At 42.3% G+C, this 27,854-nt stretch overlaps 1 protein-coding gene across 1 annotated transcript in view; it reads right to left on the reverse strand.

Moving 5' to 3' along the window:
- The window catches only part of LOC123667743 (bromodomain adjacent to zinc finger domain protein 2B-like), a 114,212-nt gene that overhangs the window by 27,614 nt on the left and 58,744 nt on the right, over nt 1–27,854 (reverse strand). Inside the window, exons 12-32 of the mRNA XM_045601583.1 lie at nt 27,532–27,649; nt 26,629–26,724; nt 26,405–26,506; nt 20,144–20,221; nt 19,919–20,023; nt 19,317–19,474; nt 18,256–18,391; nt 15,455–15,579; nt 14,578–14,717; nt 13,583–13,721; nt 12,858–12,944; nt 11,199–11,888; nt 10,481–10,546; nt 9,564–9,608; nt 9,139–9,156; nt 7,647–7,816; nt 7,118–7,266; nt 6,721–6,837; nt 5,518–5,664; nt 1,889–2,029; nt 1,168–1,345 (exon numbers count right to left, since the gene is read on the reverse strand). Of these exons, the coding sequence (XP_045457539.1) occupies nt 1,168–1,345; nt 1,889–2,029; nt 5,518–5,664; nt 6,721–6,837; nt 7,118–7,266; nt 7,647–7,816; nt 9,139–9,156; nt 9,564–9,608; nt 10,481–10,546; nt 11,199–11,888; nt 12,858–12,944; nt 13,583–13,721; nt 14,578–14,717; nt 15,455–15,579; nt 18,256–18,391; nt 19,317–19,474; nt 19,919–20,023; nt 20,144–20,221; nt 26,405–26,506; nt 26,629–26,724; nt 27,532–27,649 (3,005 nt within the window). The remainder of the gene's footprint in view (nt 1–1,167; nt 1,346–1,888; nt 2,030–5,517; nt 5,665–6,720; nt 6,838–7,117; nt 7,267–7,646; nt 7,817–9,138; nt 9,157–9,563; nt 9,609–10,480; nt 10,547–11,198; nt 11,889–12,857; nt 12,945–13,582; nt 13,722–14,577; nt 14,718–15,454; nt 15,580–18,255; nt 18,392–19,316; nt 19,475–19,918; nt 20,024–20,143; nt 20,222–26,404; nt 26,507–26,628; nt 26,725–27,531; nt 27,650–27,854) is intronic.

Genomic DNA, 27,854 nt, shown 5'->3' on the forward strand with positions numbered 1-27,854 from the left:
TGTATCTTTTATCTTTTTAAAATACCTTATATTTTATATATATATTACATATTTTTGCTATTTCTCTCCAAATTATTTTGCTAATGTATTATTGTTATAATTATTAGTGGAAACTTGTTTGAAAAATGTGTTAGTGGTATGTTGTGTATGAATGTACTATTGATTTTGTTTGTTTCCTAATAAAAAAAATAAAAAAACTGACTCATAACTGATGATCTATTTACTAATGAATGTTTGGTGAGTGAAAGAAATGATTTGTTCTCTATTTAGACGACTAGACTAGGGCGCGACCAACTTGACTCGACTAGATACGAAGGGCGCGACCGACTTGACTCACCGTTTGTGGATAAGTTTATCCTTTACATAAATTACGAATAGACTAGCAGGAAGGTAGACGCTTGACGCTTCAGCCTGTAATATCGCACTGCTGAGCAAACGCCTCTATTCTCATGTAATAGAAGGATAAAAGCTCAATCCATCACGGTACTCCACTACGGGTTGGCGGATATAATCCCTACTATGAGATGAACGATCGCTATTAGGTAATGTAGCGTCCTTCATTGATTCTACACACTTTTTACTTGTTAATAGAAAATAAACCCGAATCACAATTAATGAAATAAATTAATTTATTGATCTCTTGATTATGATCAAATGACCCGGTGTGCGAGCACGCGCGATGCCTTGATAAATCGAAACGTATTAACTAATTATTATATTTAATAACCAATTTATTTAATAAATTCGCTGACTCGCAAACAGGCCAATGTACGACTTGCTTCGTACAGGTAACAATCGGGACCGACAGCTTACATGTCCGAGACACGGCGGGGAGGCCACGAGGAATAACAACCGGTCCAGAAATAAATTTATTTATTTATTCCATCATCTTACATCTAACATTATTATATAATTGTATAAACAGAATTATTCACTCCGAGCGGGAATCGAACCCGCGACCGGTCATCATGATAATGATGATGGTTTTTGAAATAAAACTTCTTTACGCACGCTTGACTTTGGGAGTCAGCCGGTGAACGCGTGACGAGAGCGTTACGAAAAGTGTGATCGGGTCGGGCGAACGGAAGTTGAGAAGGAGATGTAAGTTAGTGAAAATAAGAAAGAGAGAGAGTCTAAAGCAGCGCTCGCAGCAAGCGAGCAACTCACTTGCGGATGCGCGCGTCCAGCAGGTAGCGCTCGCGGCGCAGCGTGGCCAGCTGCTCCAGCGAGGCGTCCAGCTGGCGCAGCACGGCGCGGCTCTGCAGCAGCTCGTCGCACACGCGCGCCAGCATGCGCGCCTTGCTGGCCGGGCTCAGCGACACGAACGGCTTGTCGCGCAGCATCTCTGCAAACACTTATTCTCAGGAACTGTCGCGCACGACGTCTCGTCGCTCCAGACGCTCTAAACCTTCAAATGCGGCGCTTTATTCCGTCGCTCCAGTACCAGATTAGAAGATTTGGAGACGCTGGAGCGATGAAAGAGCGGAACCTCTATTCCAATCAGAGATTTTAATTAGTTACGGGGTTTGACAGGAGCTGTTTTTAGTTAAGCATTCCATTCTGGGGAAGTACCTCGAACTTAGAGAAGATCACAGATAAATAATATTACTTTTAACTAGTATTCCTGTAATGAGTAAGATGGCCTGAGCTCCTGGGGAGGGTTAGGGAGTAGGGACGACAACGCACTTACCATATCTACTTCTGACGTATCTCAGGTTAGCCTAAGGTAATCGCTTACTATCAGGTGAGCCGTACATTTGTTTGCCCACCTAATTATATAAAAAAATGTTTACTGTTGTATCAACAGTTGTTTCATTCACGAAGTCAAGAACCAGCGGACCCTCTACTCACCAAAATACTCTTTAGTTAAGAAGGAAGGTTATCTCACCCGACAGCTTGTAAGTAGCGTTGCTGTGAAGGTGCTCGTAGTATATCGCGTTCTTGGAATTGGCGCACGCGGTCTGCATCTCCGCGTCACTCTGGTGATGGTCAGCCACGCGCCGGTCACGCTCGCGTTCCACCGTCAGTCCTGGGAGGTGGGAGGTAATTGTGAGGTATAGTTAGCAATAATAAAGAAAGTATAAGTCGCCAACACAGATAAATGAAGCGACCAGTGTGAGTAGCAGTGAGTGTAGCAAAGTAGAATATTATAATGTATTGTAGAGTAGAATAGTGTAGTTTATTGCAGTATAGAGTAGTGCAGCGTAGTGTAGCCATGTGTAGTGTAATGTAGTGTGTGTAGTGTAGTGTAACGAAGTGTAGTGTAGCGTAGTGTGGTGTAGTGTAGTGTAGCGTAGTGTGGTGTAGTGTAGTGTAGCGTAGTGTAGTGTGTGTAGCCAAGTGTATTGTAGCGTATTGTTGTAGTGTAATGTAGCGTAGCGTATTGTAGAGTAGCGTAGTGTAGTGTAGAGTAGCGTAGTGTAGAGTAGCGTAGTGTAGAGTAGCGTAGTGTAGTGTAGTGTAGCGTAATGTAGTGTATTGTAACGTATTGTAGTGTAGTTTAGTGTAGCGTAGTGAAATGTAGTGTATGTGTTGTGAAATATAGTGTAGTGGTGTAATGTCATGTAATGTAGTGTAGCGTAGGGTAGGGTAGGGTAGTGTAATGTAGCGTATTTTAGTGTAATGTAGTGTGTAGTGTAAGGCAATGTGTAGTGTAGTGTGGTGCGGTGCGGTGTGGTGCACGTACCGGTGAGCGCCTTGACCTCGGCCGTGGCCTGCGCGTACAGGTAGATGCGCAGCACCTCGCTGAGCGTGTGCGGCGCGGGCTCGGCCAGGCGTGTAGTGTAGTGTGGTGTGTGTAGTATAGTATAGTGTGGTGCGGTGTGGTGCACGTACCGGTGAGCGCCTTGACCTCGGCCGTGGCCTGCGCGTACAGGTAGATGCGCAGCACCTCGCTGAGCGTGTGCGGCGCGGGCTCGGCCAGGCGTGTAGTGTAGTGTGGTGTGTGTAGTATAGTATAGTGTGGTGCGGTGTGGTGCACGTACCGGTGAGCGCCTTGACCTCGGCCGTGGCCTGCGCGTACAGGTAGATGCGCAGCACCTCGCTGAGCGTGTGCGGCGCGGGCTCGGCCAGGCGTGTAGTGTAGTGTGGTGTGTGTAGTATAGTATAGTGTGGTGCGGTGTGGTGCACGTACCGGTGAGCGCCTTGACCTCGGCCGTGGCCTGCGCGTACAGGTAGATGCGCAGCACCTCGCTGAGCGTGTGCGGCGCGGGCTCGGCCAGGCGTGTAGTGTAGTGTGGTGTGTGTAGTATAGTATAGTGTGGTGCGGTGTGGTGCACGTACCGGTGAGCGCCTTGACCTCGGCCGTGGCCTGCGCGTACAGGTAGATGCGCAGCACCTCGCTGAGCGTGTGCGGCGCGGGCTCGGCCAGGCGTGTAGTGTAGTGTGGTGTGTGTAGTATAGTATAGTGTGGTGCGGTGTGGTGCACGTACCGGTGAGCGCCTTGACCTCGGCCGTGGCCTGCGCGTACAGGTAGATGCGCAGCACCTCGCTGAGCGTGTGCGGCGCGGGCTCGGCCAGGCGTGTAGTGTAGTGTGGTGTGTGTAGTATAGTATAGTGTGGTGCGGTGTGGTGCACGTACCGGTGAGCGCCTTGACCTCGGCCGTGGCCTGCGCGTACAGGTAGATGCGCAGCACCTCGCTGAGCGTGTGCGGCGCGGGCTCGGCCAGGCGTGTAGTGTAGTGTGGTGTGTGTAGTATAGTATAGTGTGGTGCGGTGTGGTGCACGTACCGGTGAGCGCCTTGACCTCGGCCGTGGCCTGCGCGTACAGGTAGATGCGCAGCACCTCGCTGAGCGTGTGCGGCGCGGGCTCGGCCAGGCGTGTAGTGTAGTGTGGTGTGTGTAGTATAGTATAGTGTGGTGCGGTGTGGTGCACGTACCGGTGAGCGCCTTGACCTCGGCCGTGGCCTGCGCGTACAGGTAGATGCGCAGCACCTCGCTGAGCGTGTGCGGCGCGGGCTCGGCCAGGCGTGTAGTGTAGTGTGGTGTGTGTAGTATAGTATAGTGTGGTGCGGTGTGGTGCACGTACCGGTGAGCGCCTTGACCTCGGCCGTGGCCTGCGCGTACAGGTAGATGCGCAGCACCTCGCTGAGCGTGTGCGGCGCGGGCTCGGCCAGGCGTGTAGTGTAGTGTGGTGTGTGTAGTATAGTATAGTGTGGTGCGGTGTGGTGCACGTACCGGTGAGCGCCTTGACCTCGGCCGTGGCCTGCGCGTACAGGTAGATGCGCAGCACCTCGCTGAGCGTGTGCGGCGCGGGCTCGGCCAGGCGTGTAGTGTAGTGTGGTGTGTGTAGTATAGTATAGTGTGGTGCGGTGTGGTGCACGTACCGGTGAGCGCCTTGACCTCGGCCGTGGCCTGCGCGTACAGGTAGATGCGCAGCACCTCGCTGAGCGTGTGCGGCGCGGGCTCGGCCAGGCGTGTAGTGTAGTGTGGTGTGTGTAGTATAGTATAGTGTGGTGCGGTGTGGTGCACGTACCGGTGAGCGCCTTGACCTCGGCCGTGGCCTGCGCGTACAGGTAGATGCGCAGCACCTCGCTGAGCGTGTGCGGCGCGGGCTCGGCCAGGCGTGTAGTGTAGTGTGGTGTGTGTAGTATAGTATAGTGTGGTGCGGTGTGGTGCACGTACCGGTGAGCGCCTTGACCTCGGCCGTGGCCTGCGCGTACAGGTAGATGCGCAGCACCTCGCTGAGCGTGTGCGGCGCGGGCTCGGCCAGGCGTGTAGTGTAGTGTGGTGTGTGTAGTATAGTATAGTGTGGTGCGGTGTGGTGCACGTACCGGTGAGCGCCTTGACCTCGGCCGTGGCCTGCGCGTACAGGTAGATGCGCAGCACCTCGCTGAGCGTGTGCGGCGCGGGCTCGGCCAGGCGTGTAGTGTAGTGTGGTGTGTGTAGTATAGTATAGTGTGGTGCGGTGTGGTGCACGTACCGGTGAGCGCCTTGACCTCGGCCGTGGCCTGCGCGTACAGGTAGATGCGCAGCACCTCGCTGAGCGTGTGCGGCGCGGGCTCGGCCAGGCGTGTAGTGTAGTGTGGTGTGTGTAGTATAGTATAGTGTGGTGCGGTGTGGTGCACGTACCGGTGAGCGCCTTGACCTCGGCCGTGGCCTGCGCGTACAGGTAGATGCGCAGCACCTCGCTGAGCGTGTGCGGCGCGGGCTCGGCCAGGCGTGTAGTGTAGTGTGGTGTGTGTAGTATAGTATAGTGTGGTGCGGTGTGGTGCACGTACCGGTGAGCGCCTTGACCTCGGCCGTGGCCTGCGCGTACAGGTAGATGCGCAGCACCTCGCTGAGCGTGTGCGGCGCGGGCTCGGCCAGGCGTGTAGTGTAGTGTGGTGTGTGTAGTATAGTATAGTGTGGTGCGGTGTGGTGCACGTACCGGTGAGCGCCTTGACCTCGGCCGTGGCCTGCGCGTACAGGTAGATGCGCAGCACCTCGCTGAGCGTGTGCGGCGCGGGCTCGGCCAGGCGTGTAGTGTAGTGTGGTGTGTGTAGTATAGTATAGTGTGGTGCGGTGTGGTGCACGTACCGGTGAGCGCCTTGACCTCGGCCGTGGCCTGCGCGTACAGGTAGATGCGCAGCACCTCGCTGAGCGTGTGCGGCGCGGGCTCGGCCAGGCGCAGCGCGTGCCCCAGCAGCGTGGTGTGGCGCCCGGGGTGCGGGATGCCCGGCTCCTCTGGGGACACGCGCGAGGGACGAGTGAGTGGGGGCAGCTGAGTTTATACGTCTCTACGTTGCGTTTGAAATAGACGAGTGCCGGGTACGCCACGTCGGGTAGCGTAATTTATACGTCTTTACATCTCTTTCGACATACATCGATTTTATAACGATGTAATTCGTTAACGTTGTGTAAGAAAAATTTACAAGTTGATGACATAAAAAATTATTTTGTATATATATATATATATATATATATATATATATATATATATTTGTTTGTCACTATAATTGCCTATACACTTTGATCAAATATATATCTGGACCTCTTTATCTCGAAGGATCTTAAAGTTAGGATTATTCGATACCTTTAAATGTAATGTTAATCACTGCTGATTGCTTTAACGTTTAATATATAGATTGTTCTACACCTAACGACGTTCCTTTAAGCGGGGGGGGGGGGGGGGGGGGTTTTATAGATTACGATCTACACGTAGAAGCAATTCTAGCTCTTTCTTAAACTTTACCTTATTATATGAGCTACTCTGGCAATGTACTTCCGCATAACCGTTCAATGGCATTTTTCTTAGCCCTAAAAAACGTCGATAAAATAAAATATTAATACTAACTGCCGCATACAACTCCAGAACATTCAGATTATCCTTTTTCTTGTAGAATATTTTTTACTGTAAATTATAGCCGTACTTTCGCACTCACGAAAGGTATCATGCGAACCGAATCTATCAAAGTAGCTCGTCTATTTAAACAAAAAAAAAAACCGGTGCTAGTTATTTTCTTAAGCGGAACGTGATCTATACACCTACAGAACCCACCATTTTAAGGAACGGAGTTAGAAGTCGGACATTCTATATATTTTAAATCTTTGAAATTTACGATGTTACGTTGAATGTATGCAATTTTTTCTGGTCCATATACGCAATAGCTCAAAAGGGTGACATATAAGTAATATAAGATAGTTCTGACGAGAAAAATATTGAATGCTACATTTTTAGTTTTGAATGTTGGTACTTAATGGTCTTTGATTACAGTATATGCAACAGTAAGTTCTACTCACCGATTGCTATAACAAGAAGTGCCGATAGTATACTGAGCAATTCGTCCTCAGCCTCTTGATTACAATTGGGTATCAAACCCAGTTGTAAGGTGTTAAGGGACGGTAGATTTTCTACTACTGTGAACAAAAGCAATATCTTTCATTAGTTTGTTAAGAATAATCTGCAATAAAATTGGTAATTAGACTTTTTAAATAAATTAATACAAAAATAATAATAATAATAATTTGGGTGGAGTGTATAAAAATACGTTACATTTTAGATTTGAAGTATTTTTCATGAAATATTGCAATTCGAAATGTAGATTCTGCAGAGAAGAATCAGCAACAAATTCAGCGGTTACTTACTGAACCTATTCTTCTAGCATTTACGAATTCTATAAAAAACTATATTTCTCACCAAATCCAAGAGCTTGTCCAAAGTTGTGCAGGAACTCGTACACTTGCAAGAGATCTGCCATCGCCTGCCCTGATATCTTAAGACCTGGTATTCTGTTTAGCGTCGGTAGCGGTTTCTGATCCGATAAAGAGGAATCTTCTTGGGGTCGTCTGCAAGAAGACATAGCGATATAATCTTCAATACCAATATTTTTGAGGAAGAAATACTTTAATTTAATAAATGTACACAGAAAAGAAGCAAAAAGAGGTTAAAGTAAATTAGAACATCGTCCAAATTGAGCAGTTGAAATAAACCTTTCAAACATTAATTTTAAGAGGATTTAATTAATCAAGAAGCGCTAATAAACTACAAATGTAGGTAATAATAACATTTAATAACACAAGAATGATAAGAGATTAAAAATAGACAGTTATAATAATAGACAATATCCATTTTAATCATATTAAATTTGCTAACGCTATTCAATTATATATATATAAAAAAACAATGAACTTGAATATTAGCAAAATATTTGAAAAAACCATCTTACCGTATTTCAGCTAGCAACTCCATCTCTTTCCGTCTCTGTTGCAATTTCTTCTCCTTAACAAGCAATCGGTCTAGAAGGTTCTGGTGCTTTCTTCTTTCTCTTTCCTCCCATCGTCTTCTAGAATCTAATTGACGGATGAACGTCGTATGCTGGCGTCGCCTTTCGCGTTCCTAATAAAGATAACTTCTTTTAATTCTACTATCTTATATGTTGATTATCTTATGGGTCTCTTAATTTTTTTTATACCTTTATAGAAATGTTAGGCTATGCTATAGATAATCGGGCGGCGATTTATGGGGTTTAGGGGGTGGCGTGAAGTGGCCTGTCCCTAAGGTGTTGTGATAGCTCTAAATAACACAATTCGAGCCTCAAAACTTTAACCATGATATCTCCGTTACCATAAGGTTTCACACGGTGGGAGTGGTTAAACCCCCCCCCCCCCCCCCCCCCCCAAAACCCCATAAATCGGCGCCCGATTATCTAAGGCCTTACCAAATCTTATTTATAGTACGGACAAATAATATGCATCTTAATTGTAGGTTTCAGTAAATATGAATTATTATTCAAATTTGAGTATCAATTTCGATTATTGTACAATAGTTTTTAGTTACAGTCTTAATAATGTTTTAACTTTGTAATTTTACTTATTTATTATGTTTTATTTTCAATACTACTTGTAGATTTACAATAGAGTATTATTAAAATTAATGTTAAAAATTGGTTAGTGCTTCTACAACTTCTCATGCTTGCAAACATATTAATAACTAATATGTTAGTTAGAAAAAACTGAAAATTAAGTTAAACAGAAACAATATAAAAAACGCGTTTGTGTTAAGCTCCGGCACGCTACTTGAGTCTACTTTAGACAAACGATTAGCGTTACATTTAAAAATATATTTATAATTATCTCACAAGGGAGGTTGCGAGGTATAATGTCACTCTCAAGCAGGTGACGTCGCCATTTCACATCGTTACGAAAAGTGTGATCGGGCGACGCGTACCGAACAAGAGATAGGTTCGCACACATTTTCTTTCTCTCTTTCTCTCATAGCCAGTTACGTTTCGTACTTCTAAGACACCATGCAGGCCTATTATGAAAAAGTATTACTTCAGTGGTGTGGTCTAAAGCACACGTTTTTTTTTATACAGTGGGCCTTAAATCATGTATTAAGGAGTAAACGAAAAATAGCTTCTTACATCCGAGTAAATAAGAAGAACATATTTTTTAATTTTATTATAAGGCTTAAATCATTTTAATTGGTTAAGTCAGATTAAAAATAAATGTAAAATTAGACAACAAAATATTAAAATTGAAATTGAACAATATAGCAATATAGGGGTATATTAACAATTTACACAAAACTAATAAACTCAATAGCATTAAACAAAAAAGCCATGCTTTAAAATATAATAAAAGAAGTAAATAAGAGAACAGAACAAAGCATAAGGGAAGAATAAAAAGATATCAAAATCTCCTTACTATGTTATTTACCTCCGTTATATACTTTTGCTGTGGCAGCGACGCGTATTCCCGTTTGGAAAAATAGAATATAGTTCAAAATATAATATAAATAATAATTTCAATATAATAAAACACACACACACACAATTATTAAATGGTATTAAATAATTAAAAATATTAGAAAAAAAAATATTCAGGTCAATCAAAAGATAAAATTAAAAGTTAATTGTTTTTTCGACTAATTCTTAATCTTTAATTTTTTTTTTCTGCATTCTTTTTCGATTATTACCAATATAAAAATATTTAATACCATTACATAAAAACTATTATATAACTAATACTAACAATATAAATCATAATATTACATTTAGTAACATAATATTCACACGTGAATGAAACGTGTATTTTACACAAAAACAAACAACAAAAATCAGTGTTATTCAAAAACTCCATACCTGTTCTTTTAGAAGCATAGCCTGTTGTCTTTTCAATTCTCTTTCCTGTAACAAAGATATCAAAACATTATTCTTCTATGATTTTGCTTCCTGATGTTATAGAGTATTTAATATTCTTCTTTCAGTCGTTTCACAGGTTTTGGTAAAATGAAGACGCATTATTTTATTTTATTTTTATTTTTATGTACGAGAATATCCGCATAGTTATTATGTCGATATTAATAAATTATAATTGTGTTTGCAGGCAAACGAAGAAAAAGCGATTTCAATTATATCGACAAGTAATAAAACGTAGGTAGACGAAAAAATAGTCAAGTGAATACGTATTATCAAAGATTACTCCAAAAGTTGAAATCAGATCTCGATGAAATTTAAATGTGACCACATGATAAACATCGGCTTTCGATTAAACTTATAAATCATCACAAAATCGGTACACCCAGATAAAAGTTATGCGGATTTTCGAGAGTTTCCCTCGATCCCATCATGAGATCCTGGTTTCTATAATATATATATATCAATATATATGCGGTCGAATTGAGTAACCTCTTTCTTTTTTTGAAGTCGGTTAGAAATGATAGAAATTATTTTTGTTTGTTTGTTTGAAGGATTCTCAACGTTCTCGGTTTTAATTTAAAAATTATGTTTACGTTAGAAAACATCAAAATGAAATATACGACATATTGGCACGAAGGCAACGTAAACAGACTCGCGTTTTTGATTCCAGCAAATGACAAATATTTATATAGGTCGAACAGATGTTTGACGCTTTCTGGGTATTGTTATTGTGTTTTGTTGTATTTTTTTATACCAAAAATGTGTTCTAAAAGTTAACTACAATATTGTTCTAAATATTTTGTAATCACTTCCAGAACAAACTAAAATATATAATGACTATTGGCTAAAGCTAAACTAACCTGCTGCCTCTTGGCTTGGTCCTCGATCTTCTGTTTCTCTAACTCTTCTTGTTTCCTCCTTTTAGCCTTCACATAGCCAAAACAACATCGAAAGCGGTAGAGCAAATTATATAACAGCAAACATGAAACAAAATTTAAATAAAAAAAAATCATAAGTAAAATAATTGTGTGCTTTTGAAATGATATATATATTCTTTATTGCACTCAAAAGACATGTACAAAAATATTAGTACAATGGCAGTTGGCAAGGGCGAACTTATCTCTCAAGGAGATCTCTACCAGTTTACCCATATATAACTATAATGATTATGTCAAAAAGTATGCATTGTATTTATTTTTAAATTTTCTTATTGAACCATATCAGTGTGGTATAAAATCGCCAAATAGTAATTTAAAATATAAATACATTATCATGAATGTTTATTGTTAGTCAAGAGTTTGCTATCAACAATAATTTGAAGATATATAAAAAATAAAATATGAAAAAAACGTACAAATTGTAAGTACATAAGCGTGCAAAACAGGATAGTGAAAGAACGCGTGGAAGCATAAAATTTCCATCTATTCTTCTATACAGAACACAAGAGAAGAACAGAAATGTTATCGACCATCAAAGCCAAGTTATTTTTTCCTGTTAATGTGTTAATACGCCACTTAGATTACGTCACCAGTGTTAGTGCCACAGACAGAAAGACCCTAGTTATATTATCCAACGTACCGGACTAGTAACGTCCTTTCCGAAGGGTTGTACCGATATCGACAACGCCCCGTCTTTCCCCACACTAACTACCCCTTTGTTTAACTTTTTCGATATAATATCTGATTCATCATCTTCGCTCAAGTCGATGACGTTTTGGACAGTTTTCTGATTGTCGTTCGGCATCAACATAAGGTTTTGTGACATAAATTCGTTTTTGGCGTCTAAATATTTCTGTTCTAGACTTTTTGGATCGTCAGTTTTCTTGTCGCCCTGCAGTTTAGACCAATCGCAACCGTTTATAAATTCAGTTATTCTCGAATACGATTCGATTAGTTTCTCTAGATTGTTCTCTTTGTCGGGCGCTTTTCTTTTGTCCGGGGTCTTTGTTAGTGTGAAATCGAAATATTTGTCGTTCGGTCTCTTGGGTAAGTCGAAAGCGGCTTTTTCAGCGAAATCTTTCATTTTGTCCAACGCATTGTATTCCTCGGTCTCTTCTTTCCAATTTTGATCTAAGGTCATAGTTTTTATCGGCATGTTTTCCTTGAGACCACTGACCGGTATCAGAGATAGGCTTATTTGTGGCATCGTCCTATCTTTGTTGGGTTTCGTGGCTGGTCCCATTAAGATTTCTGGAATTTTCCATTCATCGTTTATTTTTGGCGTTGGTAAAGCCTCGATGGTGAGCTGCGATCGATTCTTGTTGATTTGCTGTTTCGAATTTCTTTTCGTTAATTCTTTCAATATCGTTATCGTTTTTATTATCAATTGGATTTCTTGACAACATTGTCAATTTTTTTCGTGTTAGACAAAATAGACCCCAGAAGGTAAACACTTAGACAGTATAGAAAATAATTTACAACTACCGTCAAACACACAAATCTACTAGATAAGAAGCTAAGAGTTCTATCTACGAAAAGCAAAAAGTGACCGTTAGATTTTCAACTTTGTTTCGAAGACAACAAAGTCCATTTTTGCTTTTGAAAAAATAATACTACGAAATACGTGTGAGCACAATGTTGCCAAGCGTCAAATTGATAATAAAAATAAAACAAACACAAGCACATGTATTTAAAAATAAAACATGAATAAAGATAATAAATTAGTCCCCACATTATAGACACAAGTAGATATGACACTAAAATATACATATATATTAAATTCAATACATTAAGTAAAATAGAGGGTTCGAGACACTCAACACGAGTAAAAACTTTCATTAATCCTATAAGATAATCTTAGTAAGAAGAAAATGAAATACAATAAAGAAAAATGATATAGACAGAAAAAGACTACATATCGATTTAAAAGAAGGTTATATTCCATGACAGATAAAAAGCATGGAAATTAATCAATGTACAGAAAAATACAAAAGAACACAACTAAAAAGACTATCCTCGTACTATTTACGTACAACAGATTAAGTAATTTTTAACGTTCTCGATTCAGCCTGGAACATTTTACTGCTGGGCGTAGGCCTCTTTCTCCATGAAGGAAAAGTAATTTTAAGTAAAACATTTTAATGTCAACTTCCATCATAGTTTTGTTTTTTTTTTCTATTTCGGCACATTAGAACCTTTGCCCAAAGTTTCCATTATTTCCCAGTACATCATCCCTATAATATGGGTACCAGCTATTTACTATGACACAGCTAAACGGACGAACCCAACACACACGTACCTCCAGCAACTGTTGACTCCTGGCCTCCTTTTCACGTTTGACGAGCTCGGCTTTCTCTGTGCGTTCCAACTCTCTGACTAGACGGGCCTGTTACAGATGGATTTACATTAAAGCTATTATATGATTTTTTTATACCATCGTTTTTTATTACTTTTATTTTATATGATCTGGTCTGTAAACAAGTGTATGGACCATCTGATGGAGCATTTACAATATCCTTTAGATGCTGCAACACCTTGCAGATTTATTGCTGAGCAGGATATTTTCTGCTATTTCGTGCCTTATTTTAAATAAAATGTTGAGTTTTTATATGAAAACAACTGTGATAATTATTCGATATTTAATCAATAGTAAATCCTTATACATACAATTATGACAGCATGATTAATCTAATCTGTAATGCTTGGTGTTAATTAATATGCATATGAATCGTTAAATTTCGATTAAAGACACTCGGTTGTCTGTGTCTATGGTAAGCAACATAAAGCTTTTGTTATAGAATATATCTATATATGTGAATAAATCAGGGCCACTACGAACTGTGGCAACGGGTTAGTCACATTTATTCTTTAGTATAACACTAATGTCCTACAAACGAACTGTCCACAAACGGGTAGCGGCTACAGTAGGACACGCACGTCCGCGATACCATACCGGATCTGAGAGAGTGCTAGCCCACTACCCCCCGCCAGTCCACTGAGCGTGTTAAGGGACGCGGCGCTGACCTGGTCGCGCGGGCGCGGGCCGGCGTCGCGGCGCGCGTCGCGCGCGGCCTGCTGGCGCCGCGCCAGCTCCATGCGGCGCTCCAGCGGCGGCGGCGTGGGCCGCCCGCCCAGCGCCGCCAGCGCGCGCGCCTCCTCCAGCCTGCGGCACACGGCACGTACGGCAACCCCCCCCCCCACCGGGTGGAAGGCGACGCCGCAGCTTATACACCAGACACCAGGCGCATCGCAGGCGCTGCCGACCCCCCCCCCCCCCGACCCCCGAGATCTGGTCACCTTACTCACCGACGGGAACACGACTGTTTGAAAGCAGTATTATTTCGCTTCGCACGAGTACAAACACGCAGACCATGACAAAGATCTGTATGACCTATAAAAATGTTTGTCGTGAGCGGATCGACCCCGCGACCGCACGCGTGTTACTTTATTTATTATGACAATCCTAAAAAAGATTTTTTTTTATTCATAAATTGTATACACAAACTATTTAGTTTTAGGAGATTTTCATTCTGAATCTTCAGACATTTCAGCAGCGTTGCAGACGTCATGGTCACGGGTGACTGATCCTCAGTCGATCGCGGTACGTCCCGTAAAAATTAAAGTGTTTCTAGAGACCGTAAAAGTAAAAAAAGTATGTGTCTATGTAAGTCTCCCATTAACACCCCATATAGAATTTTCAGCATATTACTTTGTGAACTAAAATGTTTAATATTTTATGATACAAATTTTTAGATCAAAAATAATCCACAAACTTAACACAGTATAATGATATACCAGTGTGGTCAATGCGTAGTGCTACAATAGCTACGAGCGTTACACATTGATAAGAGGTGAGTGACCATCCTGTAACGTCGGTCTTAGCCAACAGCTACATTATATACGCTTCTCTCTTGTAATATCGAAAGCTAAGCCACTACTACGAGTGCTACGTTCGGCTAATTGGAAGTGTGGAGGTTGAGGACGGGAGCTTAATACGTGTCAGGTTATGGGTGACTAACCGGCGCGTGACGTCGGCCTCGGCTAGCAACAACGGCTCTGAACCGTCGGGAGCGGGCTGGAGGAAATCTCCCAGCAAGGCGCGTGCACTGAAACTGAAGTTATCGCGAGACAACGCCGGACTGGGGTTCGCTTCCAGGAACTGGAACACACACATATTATCTGATCACGATACTGTGATATGAACTGGTAGTATGTTAAAAATGGCGGTTTTTGTAAAAACATAAAAATGAAGATAAAAATTGTCTGCAAAGTTGGTCAGTTTGGTGGTTGGTCATAACAAAACATCTCCTCGGACGTATAGGCCAATCGAGAACATATACTGTCACTAAGCGACTATAATTGAGCGTAACGGGAGAATGAGCTTAACGCTACAATGAGTTATACTTTTTCGTGCATGCCGCCGGCGTTCATTGATTAGACGTGCACGACGACAATAGACGTTGTCACGTCAAAAATGCATTCCGATGCAACCGACCAACGGTTGTAAATAATGAAGACTCACTCGACATGCTCTTGCAAGCTACATATATAATTTTAATATTTTATATTAGACCTTTGACGTGATAATGTCTTATAAATCGATAAAAATGGCAGCACGCACGAGCGTGTCACGTTCCGCCCGAGCCTGAGCGTGCAGACGAGAGCGGCCCACGCGTTAGCTGGTGACACATTTATCTCTTCTCGCGTCGCGCGTCAGAGCTAGCACTTCATTTATAATAATTCAATTCAGTGATAATAATTCAATTCAATTCATAAAAGTATGCAGTTTTCATCAATGTTTCTTTGTGACGTTACCACGTAACACTATCGTATAAACTGTTTCTCATTCTCTGTTCTATTAGAAGTATAGGAGATTAATAGTAGTTGTATACTTACGGCCTGTAATTCCTGCGCAGAGCGTATAACGAGATGTTGATGGGGGGCGGGCGGCGAGTAGCTCACGTCGCCCTTCAGCTGACAGCTTCGTGATAGGCCCTTGATCAGCGTCGTGCGCTTCCAGCCTGTAAACAAACACATTATTACTGGCTCAAACTCAATATAGTCACATAGAACATTATACATACTATAGTGCGTTCAACGAGCCGAGATACCAAATGTAAACAAACCAAATGCGAGGTCATTCAACTATGCAGGATTTTGTAACCTTTTTTTTACTTCCACAAAAATTTTAAATGTAAATTATATTTATATTTTGTAATTACTGAATTAAATATAATTAATTAAATATAATTATGTATTTAAAATTTGATACTTCTTAAATAATAATTATCAAAATATAAAAAATCGCCCGAGCGCTTCAGGACACGAAATGAAATAAAAATAAATAATTCAAATTCAAAGGGCCGTACGCGGTCCGATTGTTTTCAAGGCCAGCTAAAATATCGTTCGACCTTGCAGAGAGACGTGCAGCAGATAGCAAACAAACAAGATAGAAAGAGATAGACTATATTTTGTTTGTTCCGTCGTCGCTACGAAAAAATGATGGGCTTTGTTTACATTTGGTATCTCTTCTCGTTGAACAGACTATATGTAAAGGATTAAGATTCCTTTAAGTTTTCATATAAAGTATATTATACCTCTTTTATAGCAGTAATGATGTTTTGTTTATAAAGGCCCGCGGCAGGCGCAGCTGGGTGTCGCAGTCGGATGGGTCGAGAGTGGAGTACACACCGGTCGGTCCGCCGGCGGCACGGGACAGTTACCTAGCGCCAGCGGCAGGCGCAGCTGGTGTCGCAGTCGGACGGGTCGAGAGTGGAGCACACACCGGTCGGTCCGCCGGCGGCACGGGACAGTTACCTAGCGCCAGCGGCAGGCGCAGTTGGTGTCGCAGTCGGACGGGGCGGGAGTGGAGCACACACCGGTCGGTCCGCCGGCGGCACGGGACAGTTACCTAGCGCCAGCGGCAGGCGCAGTTGGTGTCGCAGTCGGACGGGTCGAGAGTGGAGCACACACCGGTCGGTCCGCCGGCGGCACGGGACAGTTACCTAGCGCCAGCGGCAGGCGCAGTTGGTGTCGCAGTCGGACGGGGCGGGAGTGGAGCACACACCGGTCGGTCCGCCGGCGGCACGGGACAGTTACCTAGCGCCAGCGGCAGGCGCAGTTGGTGTCGCAGTCGGACGGGTCGAGAGTGGAGCACACACCGGTCGGTCCGCCGGCGGCACGGGACAGTTACCTAGCGCCAGCGGCAGGCGCAGTTGGTGTCGCAGTCGGACGGGTCGAGAGTGGAGCACACACCGGTCGGTCCGCCGGCGGCACGGGACAGTTACCTAGCGCCAGCGGCAGGCGCAGTTGGTGTCGCAGTCGGACGGGTCGAGAGTGGAGCACACACCGGTCGGTCCGCCGGCGGCACGGGACAGTTACCTAGCGCCAGCGGCAGGCGCAGTTGGTGTCGCAGTCGGACGGGTCGAGAGTGGAGCACACACCGGTCGGTCCGCCGGCGGCACGGGACAGTTACCTAGCGCCAGCGGCAGGCGCAGCTGGTGTCGCAGTCGGACGGGTCGAGAGTGGAGCACACACCGGTCGGTCCGCCGGCGGCACGGGACAGTTACCTAGCGCCAGCGGCAGGCGCAGCTGGTGTCGCAGTCGGACGGGTCGAGAGTGGAGCACACACCGGTCGGTCCGCCGGCGGCACGGGACAGTTACCTAGCGCCAGCGGCAGGCGCAGTTGGTGTCGCAGTCGGACGGGTCGAGAGTGGAGCACACACCGGTCGGTCCGCCGGCGGCACGGGACAGTTACCTAGCGCCAGCGGCAGGCGCAACTGGTGTCGCAGTCGGACGGGTCGAGAGTGGAGCACACACCGGTCGGTCCGCCGGCGGCACGGGACAGTTACCTAGCGCCAGCGGCAGGCGCAGTTGGTGTCGCAGTCGGACGGGTCGAGAGTGGAGCACACACCGGTCGGTCCGCCGGCGGCACGGGACAGTTACCTAGCGCCAGCGGCAGGCGCAGTTGGTGTCGCAGTCGGACGGGGCGGGAGTGGAGCACACACCGGTCGGTCCGCCGGCGGCACGGGACAGTTACCTAGCGCCAGCGGCAGGCGCAGTTGGTGTCGCAGTCGGACGGGTCGAGAGTGGAGCACACACCGGTCGGTCCGCCGGCGGCACGGGACAGTTACCTAGCGCCAGCGGCAGGCGCAGTTGGTGTCGCAGTCGGACGGGGCGGGAGTGGAGCACACACCGGTCGGTCCGCCGGCGGCACGGGACAGTTACCTAGCGCCAGCGGCAGGCGCAGTTGGTGTCGCAGTCGGACGGGTCGAGAGTGGAGCACACACCGGTCGGTCCGCCGGCGACACGGGACAGTTACCTAGCGCCAGCGGCAGGCGCAGTTGGTGTCGCAGTCGGACGGGTCGAGAGTGGAGCACACACCGGTCGGTCCGCCGGCGGCACGGGACAGTTACCTAGCGCCAGCGGCAGGCGCAGTTGGTGTCGCAGTCGGACGGGGCGGGAGTGGAGCACACACCGGTCGGTCCGCCGGCGGCACGGGACAGTTACCTAGCGCCAGCGGCAGGCGCAGTTGGTGTCGCAGTCGGACGGGTCGAGAGTGGAGCACACACCGGTCGGTCCGCCGGCGGCACGGGACAGTTACCTAGCGCCAGCGGCAGGCGCAGTTGGTGTCGCAGTCGGACGGGTCGAGAGTGGAGCACACACCGGTCGGTCCGCCGGCGGCACGGGACAGTTACCTAGCGCCAGCGGCAGGCGCAGCTGGGTGTCGAGGCGACGGCCGGGGTCGCTGGTGTCGGAGTCGGACGGGTTGGAGTCCGACGGGCACTCGGAGTCCGTGCTGGCGCCCTCGCAGAGCAATGCCCGTAGCTTTTCCTGTATACCACACAAGATCGAGTTATCGAGCTTATCAAACTGTAAAAAAAAACAATATACAAAAACAGAAACAAGTAATATGAAACGAATAAAAAAACAACTTCAATTTACATCGATGAGTAATAAAATGCGAATATCATTTGTGGGTAGTCAGAAAAAAATAGTTAAATACGCAACAGTGGAAAGAATTCATTCATTCATTCAGATTAATGGCTTCCAACAGTGCCATGCACAGATGATTTCGCCAATGTCACGTAGATTAATCGGTGTGGTTGAGAATACGATATCAATAGACTATTGAAGGTCGTAGTAACAGGAGGTATTTAATAGTTAGCCCGTAACCTAAAACGACACAAACTTACAGAGTACAACAAACACATCCAAACATTGTTAGTAATCTCTATGTACAGTTAAGTAATGTTAGAACCATCAACACATATTAACACTTTAATTTTATTTCGTTTAATATATTTAAATAAGAAAGGACAAAAAGGCCTAAGCAGACATTCAATATTTTCAGAATGGGGTATTTTCTCAGATATCAATCAAATTTAAAAGGGACCATGTGACAAGTGCCAGCTTTCGATTACAAACAAAATTATCAAAATCGATAAGCTCAGTAAAAATTATAACTTCAGCCTGTAATATCCCACAGCTGGGCATAGGCCTCTCACCCCATGTAAGAGAAGAATCAGAGTTTAATCCACCACGCTGCAGATATATTCCCTACTATGAGTAAGGATTGCTATCAAGTGTACTTGACAACAACCGGCACCGACAGCTTAACGTGCTCTCCGAGGCACAGTAGGGAGACCCACAAGGTTTGGTAAATATTATGATTCAATTGAATTACTTCGTCCTTTTTTTTCAAGTTGGGTAATGAATTATGCAAAAGAGGTAGTACGAGATTGGACTTGAGACCTACCAGGTCAGTCTCCGCCAGCAAGTGCTGTGCAAGAGCGGGGCGAAGTCCTAGGGCTCTGCTCTGCGCTAGCAACGACGCTACGGTGTTCTTCTTAGGTTTGCTGACTCCTCTTCCTAAATTGCGAGGCCTTCCTTCCCTCGTTGGCCAGGTGGACACAGCTGCAATACATATTTTTATTTATTGATGTGTCAGTGTTCAATACACTCTTTTTTAATATGAAAATCTACTGAGACAATTCTAAAAATATTTTGTTATAAAATAAAAATCTATTTATTATACTTGATTCTTTGGGTTATTTTAAAGAAATTTAGAAATTAAAGTTATAATAAAGTGTGCGACCCTTATGAGTCAATATAGATTTTTTATTATTAAACCATACATACAAATTTACATAGCTTCGCTTTAGACACAAGTACAGTTTTAAAACAAAAATTCAATACATCAAATTAAAAAAAAGAAATACAAATATGGAGATTGCAATATACAATCAAATCAATGGTGCTACGTGATATAATTTTTTTCTAATACCAAAATAAATTAATTTTCATCACATTACAGATATTTTTTCTGCTGTTTTTAATGGTTATTTTTTAATAACTCACATTCACTATCTTCACTGCCGCTGGACTTAGGTCTGGGAGAGTCCGCTACATGTGAGTTCATTTCTGGAGCCACTCGTCTCGGTTTGGCGCCTGGTTTGCGACGAGCTAAGCAGAACATTATGTGCTATTATTATGTACTCAAGAAATAATCGATTACGATTATGTAAATTTAAATTTAGTAATTGATGGTGCACAAAATGGCATAACTATTGTGAATATTCTTACATATTCTGTCATTAGAAGCGCTGAGCGAACTGCTTAGAGAAGTTAGTCTGGATAACGCGTCCGAAGCTTGTGTGTTAGCTGAAATAAAAACATATTTTATATAACAAAAATTTCATTAATTTAAGCTACAGCATATTTATCGTTGCTAACGTTTTGGTTTTACTATCTGTATTCTTCTTTAACATTAAGGTACTTCTCTATTTGGTCTGCATCAGGTTTAAGCGGAATATGTCCAGCTGTTCCCTACCTCTGTTAATACTAGCTGGTATACCCGCGACTTCGTCTGCGCAGGATTAATAAGTACTTCGAGTAGCTTTTATCTTCTAAATATCTATCTTTATACCAAATTTCATCAAAATTGGTTCTGCGAGATAGAAACCAATTTGTTACTACCAAATTTGCATTAGAAATATACCATCAATTTTTATTGTATTTATGGTTCACGGTTTTGGCGATTATGGCTTACTCATAAAATATAGAGATATGCTGTCGCGGACTTTTTTGTAGGACTAATTATGATAAAAATTTGTCTTATATAGTATATACGTGTAAACTCTACAGTATTTGCAGCGTACGCCAGAATAGGTCGTATATGGCAGATTTTTTTCCGACTTACTTGACAATTATCGTTATATTTTGGACAGTTCATACACATTCCCCCCCGGACCGCTGAGGCGACCAGTCGCGTATTAAGCTAAACTTTATTTTATTTTGCTAACGTTAAGTATTGACAAATTCAAGTTTGTGTTTGAAGTGATACCTGGAGACTGGCAACTTGTTGACTCATCCATTCGCTGGCATAGCACTGCGTGAGTAAGACAGCTATAAGTTCAACGCTGCTATTCCTAAAGGTGTGCGCCTGCGCAAGCCCTGCCCTCTGAACGGATCGTCTGCCGACGGCAACGCATATCATTTAGGCCTACAAATCACCTGTTTAGTAAATAAATATGCCTCGGGTTCAACGTTCGCCGCCTCGGAGTACAGATACGCTGACTACCAAATCTAGACTTTCACCTACCCACTATGGATCTGACTCAGATATTAATTTATCTTGTTCAGGCTCGGCTAAACAGGATGGTAGCTTAAATATTACTAAAAGGATGAAACGAAGGCTTGTCGAGTCTCCCAGTGGCTCGGATGAATTGATTAGTGAATTTAGAACTATGTACGAAAAGCTTCACTCCCAGCAGGAGGCGAAATTTTCAATATTGAATGCTTCCATTTCTTCACTGATTGAACAAAACACCGAAATTAAGAGATCTGTTGAATTCATGTCATCCCAGTACGATGCCCTTATCAGTAAAATCGAAACACTGGAAACTGAAAACCAGAAGTACAAATCATATATTAAAACTCTCGAGACAAAACTAAACCTTTTGGAGAGGGATTCGAAGTCATCATCAATTGAATTACGTAACATTCCGAAACTAGAACCTGAAAATAAGCAGGCACTAACTAACACCCTAAAAACTTTGGCATCAGTTGTAAATGCTGATCCCGTAATTCAGGAGACAGAAATACGAAACATTTATAGATCTAAAACGCAGGCAATTGTGGTGGAATTTACAACGACATTTAGAAAGGAATCTCTAGTTCAAAAATTTAATGAATATAATAAAGCAAAACGTCAAAACAATCAGCGACCTCTTGGGACATCCGCTCTTAAGATCTCAGGGCCAGAGAAAACTGTTTTCCTGTCTGAGGCCCTTACCAGTAAAGTTCGTCGAATTTATTTCCTCACCCGAGACCTTGTAAAAAATAAAAAGCTATTTTCAACCTGGGTGTCTTATGGAAGGGTATTCATTAGAAAAGAAGAGGGTAAACCCGCTATGAGAGTTAACGACGAAAGTGAACTCAAAACTTTTTTTTAGTTTTAGTTTTGTTTAATTTACGCATCCTTAATTTATATCTGTTATCGCTTAAATGTCTTTTATGTTTGATATTATATGTTTTGTTTGAGTCAGCTGATCGTGGTTATTTACTGTTGTTTACATATAACTTATGTTATTACGCCAAGGTAAATGAAATAAAAATATTATATTGTGGGTATGAGTCAGCTGATCGTGGTTATCTGTTATTTTTTAAATTTAATTTGTATTATTGTGCCAAAGTACATAAAATAGAAATATTATATTGTTTGTATGAGTCAGCCGACTGTAGTTCTCTTTTATTCTATATATTTAATTTGTGTTATTACGCCAAGGTAAACGAAATAATAATATTATATGGTGGGTATGAGTCGGCTGACCGTAGTTATCTATTATTTTTTAAATTTAATTTGTATTATTGCGCCAAAGTACATAAAATAGAAATGTTATATTGTTTGTATGAGTCACTTGATTATGGTGGTTTTCTTATATTCTTTACACTTAATTTTTGTTATTACGGCAGGGTTAATAAAATGAAAATATTATATTGTAGGTATGAGTCAGCTGATCGTGGTACTTTGCTGCTTTGTAAATTTAATTTGTTCTATTATGTCAATGTGCATGAAATAAAAATAACATGTTTTCGGTATATCACTTATTACTGTGTAACCGTATTTTCTTCCAATCGATCTTGTGTCTTAAGTTTAATGTACATCTTATGGAAGGTGAATGTGGGCTTCAAAATTACTGTATATTCGCTACCACTACTAAATAGATTATTTGCGATAATTATTACTTCGATTAGTGATGACTGTGGACGGGAAAAATAATATTATCTCTTCCGAGCTGGAGTCTTTTGAAATTGCTAAGGCTATAAGGTGTGGCGTGGACGACGTGAGTAATCTTATGCCCACGGGCTTAGGCAACCTTTCTATAATATCGCAAAATATTAGAAGTATTTCTCGCAATTTTGACCACTTTTATACCATTCTCCTAAGATCTCAGGTTGATTGGGATATTATCATCCTAACTGAATGTTGGTTGCATGACCCCAAGCCTATTCCTGTGTTGGATGGTTATAGCTCAATCCACACCCTCAATAATTTAACACAAAACGAAGGGGTAGTCATATATTACAAAACTTTTATAAATGTACGACATGAGGAGCCGTCTCTCAGTGATGCAAACTGTCTCATTCTAAAAATAAATTCAACTACTTGCATTATTGCTATCTACCGCCCACCAAGCTATAAAAATATTTCTAATTTTATTGACTCCTTTGATTTGCTTCTTAGAGATCATACTCAATTCAGGAACATTATTATCATGGGTGATATTAATATTGATATTTCGCCACTCTCATCTGACAACAGACACAATGAATATCTTGACTTCCTTGCTAGCTACGGCATTTTAGCAGCCCATAATATACCTACGCATGGTCGAACTTGCTTGGATCATGCCATGATGAAAACTAAAGAATCATCCTACTGTTTTATTATCGAATCTGATATAACTGATCATGAGAGTGTTGCCGTGAGCGTTAATATTGAATCCCAGAACTATAACTATGGTCCTTATAGCAGAAGGATCGTTGATAGAGGTGGTGCTAGTGACTACTTAAATAACGTTGACTTTAGTTCCGTATTCACTATGAATGATGCTAATGATATTACAAAATTTATAGTTAATGTATTGCAGAATGCTTTGAGTTCCAACACAAGAGAGGTCATTGTGTCAAAAAGAAAAAGAATAGCAAAACCATGGGTTACACCTGATCTGTTACGCTGCCTAAAAAACCGCGATAGACTCAATAAAAAAGTTAAACTGGCTCCTAATAATGATAGTTTAAAGTGCACATATAAGCGATATAGGAACTACTGTACCGACCTACTTCATAAACTCAAAAGGCAATATGAAAGGTCCCTGATTTGTGAAGCTGGTTCAGATAATAAGAAACTTTGGAACGCAGTAAGAAACATTACTTATACTTGCAATAGGGTGGACAAATCTACGAGCCTACTCTGTGGTGACGATCCTGTTGCTAATGCTAATTCTGTCAACAAATATTTTTGCGAAATCGGACAGTCATTGGCTGAGAAGCTCATTCAGCCGTGTGTCACACCTGCTCAAAGTAAGCATGATTTCCCCAGGTCTCCCAACTCTCTGCTGCTTTGGCCCACTGATCCTGGAGAGATAAAGGTTATTATCATGTCTCTGAAAGATGGCTGTGCCGCTGGAGTTGATAATATCCCCGCCTGGCTTATTAGGCGCAACTGTAATTTGCTCGTTGCACCCATCACCCATCTTTGTAATGTTGCACTAAGCACGGGTTGCTTCCCTGAGCAATTTAAAATATCTACTGTCAAGCCAATCCACAAGGGGGGTGATGAGTCCAGCGTCAGCAACTATAGGCCCATTTCGATTCTGCCAGTTCTCTCCAAAATTTTAGAGAAACTTATGAATAAAAGGTTAGTTTCTTTTCTTGAGTCCAACCATATATTATCTGACTCACAATTTGGATTCCGTGCTGGTAGATCAACGGAGGACGCAGTGATCGAGATGACAAACACATTAATGTCTGGAATTGAGAATAAACGGAAACTTCTCGTAATTTTTCTAGATCTTGCCAAGGCTTTTGACACGGTTGCTATCTCTATACTAATTGATAGGTTGGAGGAGGTTGGTGTGAGAGGCTTATCTCTTCTGCTTTTTAAAAACTACCTGCAAAACCGAAGGCAAAGAGTCAGGATCGGTCAAACAACAAGCGACATTGTACCCATCTCATATGGGGTGCCTCAGGGTAGCGTTCTTGGTCCCACGTTGTTTCTAGTGTACATAAACGAACTTTGTCGAATGAAGATCCCACAAGGAAAAATTATTTCCTTCGCAGATGATACTGCTTTACTGTTTGACGGCAGTACGTGGGAGGACGTGTATGATGCTGCACAGCGTGGATTTGACAGTGTATCGGCATGGTTAAAAAATAACATCCTGACTTTAAATGCAACTAAGACCAAGTACCTGGCTTTCTCCGCCACTAAAAAGGGTTTACCATCTTTTGGCATCATTCGAGCACATGTTTGCAACCCAGCTTCATACACCAGTTGTGTATGTCCGGTTCTTGAAAGAGTGGACAATATCAGATACTTGGGGGTCATTATTGACTCTGCGTTCACCTTCAAGCCCCATATTTTGTCTCTCGTAGCTAAACTAAGGAAACTCATCTACATTTTCAAATGCTTAAGACATGTAGCTGATCGGAATACTATCAAATCTGTCTACTATGCGCTCTGCCAATCCCTTATAACATACTGCATCACTGTATGGGGTGGTTCGTGTAAGTCAGCCCTTATTGGTGTAGAGAGAGCCCAGCGAGCAATCCTTAAAACAGCAGCGTCACTTCCTTTTAGATATCCGACCGACGATCTTTATAAATCCTGGGATGTCCTATCGGTGAGGAAATTGTTTATAACTCATATTCTGTTAAAAAAGCATTCTCAGCTCCCATTCGATCCTAAAATTAATCAAGACAAAAGACGTAAAAACAAAGTATGCCCCTCTATCAAGGTTTCAACGGCTCTAGCTCGGAGACAGTACTATTACTTGGGAAACTTTCTTTATAACAGGGTTAACTCCCGTATACCCATTTATCACCTTCCAAGACTGAAATGTAAATTCACTATTACCAACTGGCTCAAATCTTTCACATACGATGATACCGAAAACCTACTTGTTCACTAGCAGCTGACTCTGGGTATATAATTGTTTGTATTTTATTATTACTATTATTATTATTATTATTATTTTTCTTTCTAATTAGGCTAAATTTTCTTGTTGACCTTTTGGGTCTTTGTTGGCAATTATTATAAATTGGTAAAACAAGTTTACATATACCTTCATCTGCGAGGCTTGTCTCCATTTGGACAAGTTGAGCACATGATCCTGTATTCTTAACTTTGGGGGGGGGGACCTGGTGACTTATAGTACAGGTATTTTATACCTTTTTTGAGCACCAGTCCTTCGCTAATCGTGTTGTCAAACTTTGTGTAAAAAACTTTGTGTAAAAATTACTTATAACTTATTTTCCTCATAATGTAATCTTCATCTAAATAAATATTATTATTATTATTATTATTATTACTATCTTTAAAACTTATATGCCTATGTGTTATTTTAATGTATAAGCTATATTATTGTAAACTCATTAAAATCCATTCAGATGTTTTTGCGTGAAAGAGGAACAAACGTCCATATATTCATACGTCTATACATTCATACATACAAACTTTCGCGTTTATAATATTAGTAGGATGTGTTGTTAGTTTTTGCCCTTTTATTGAACCAATTATTTTGTTGGAGCTTCTTAAATACTGAACGCTTAAAAACTCACCAGGTGTAGGTTTAAGAGAAAGGTTCAAGGGCGCATCGTCGTCAGCCTTCGCCCCCAAATCCAACGGCGCTTCACCCTTCGTGCTGAGATTTAAGCCCGAATCTAGAATAAGAGTGATTTATTGATGATTGATATGATTATTGATATGATTATTGAAAGATATAAAATTGATAAACTACTACAAATATACATCCAATACGTATATTATGTGTATATATAGTTACCGGGCGCAGCGGCAGACCCCGCTAGTTGTCTCTCCAACGCCGCTAAACTGACTCCACTTTGACTGGCTATAGTCTGTAGTAGTTCCCGAGATATACCTGAAATATGTATTATATACATTTAATGTATTATACGTGTACAAATATAAAATAAAATATATTAAAATTACCATTTTGTGTTTTGATAAAAATGAAAGAGAATCAACCTAAATGAAGAAGAATCAACCTAAGATGCTTATGATCCTTAAAGGATATATGCTTTTGCGGGTTTTTTGTAGACCTGTGTAAGCGGAATAACTCCACCATACATTGTTTTGTTTGTCTTAAATGATTTAGGCAGCATTCAAGTGAAGGGCACTAGGCGCGGGATCGAACCCGCAACCGCCAGCGCAACAGGTACAATCCATGGCTGTAACCGTTGCGCAAACGCACTAAATCTACACAAAACCTTAATAAAATATGCCTAGAAATTCCTCATATATCACTTTGTTTAAGGTTAGAGATCTTTATTTTCTCATTTAAAACCATACAATCATTTGCATGAGAAATAACAACGTTTACGTGACAGATTTATTTACAGTTCACTTTGTAGCTGGCAGACCTGGTCAGTGATTTTGAGATTCATTTAACCAACACGTGACAACTGTTAATAGAGAAAGGAATAAAATGTGTAATGGCGAAAAGTACTTGTCTTTATTATATCGATACTAATATTATAAAGCTAAAGAGTTTGTTTAAATACGCTAATCTCTAGAACTATTAGTTTGAATTAAAAAATTCTTTTTGCATTGGATAGTAGAGGAAGTCTATATAATATTTTCAATGTGGATGAAGCCCAGGGCACAGTTGGTATGATATAAAAATTAAATGATAAATTTACATAAGTTTTATATATAGTATTTTTACCTGCGTAGTCCGATAGATTGGGCGGTGGAGTTCCAGATACGGAATTGGCTCCGGAGCGTTCAGGCTTATTGGGCAACCTGATCACCTCCACTGATGATCGAGAGTTACCATATTCATCCTGAAACAATTAGAATAAGAATAAATACATAAAGTTCAGTTTGTAAGCCTATCTTGTGTCTAAACTGTAACAACGATAAGTTTCTTTACAAACTTAACAAACTGACCAAGCAACAACTTAGTGAACTTTTTCTTGTACACCACAAAATCTCTCTTTCCCCATGTAGGAGAAGGATCAGAGCTTAATCCACCACGCTGCTCCAATG

The sequence above is a fragment of the Melitaea cinxia genome, chromosome 29 (assembly GCF_905220565.1).
Source record: "Melitaea cinxia chromosome 29, ilMelCinx1.1, whole genome shotgun sequence".
NCBI classification, from domain to species: Eukaryota; Metazoa; Arthropoda; class Insecta; order Lepidoptera; family Nymphalidae; genus Melitaea; species Melitaea cinxia.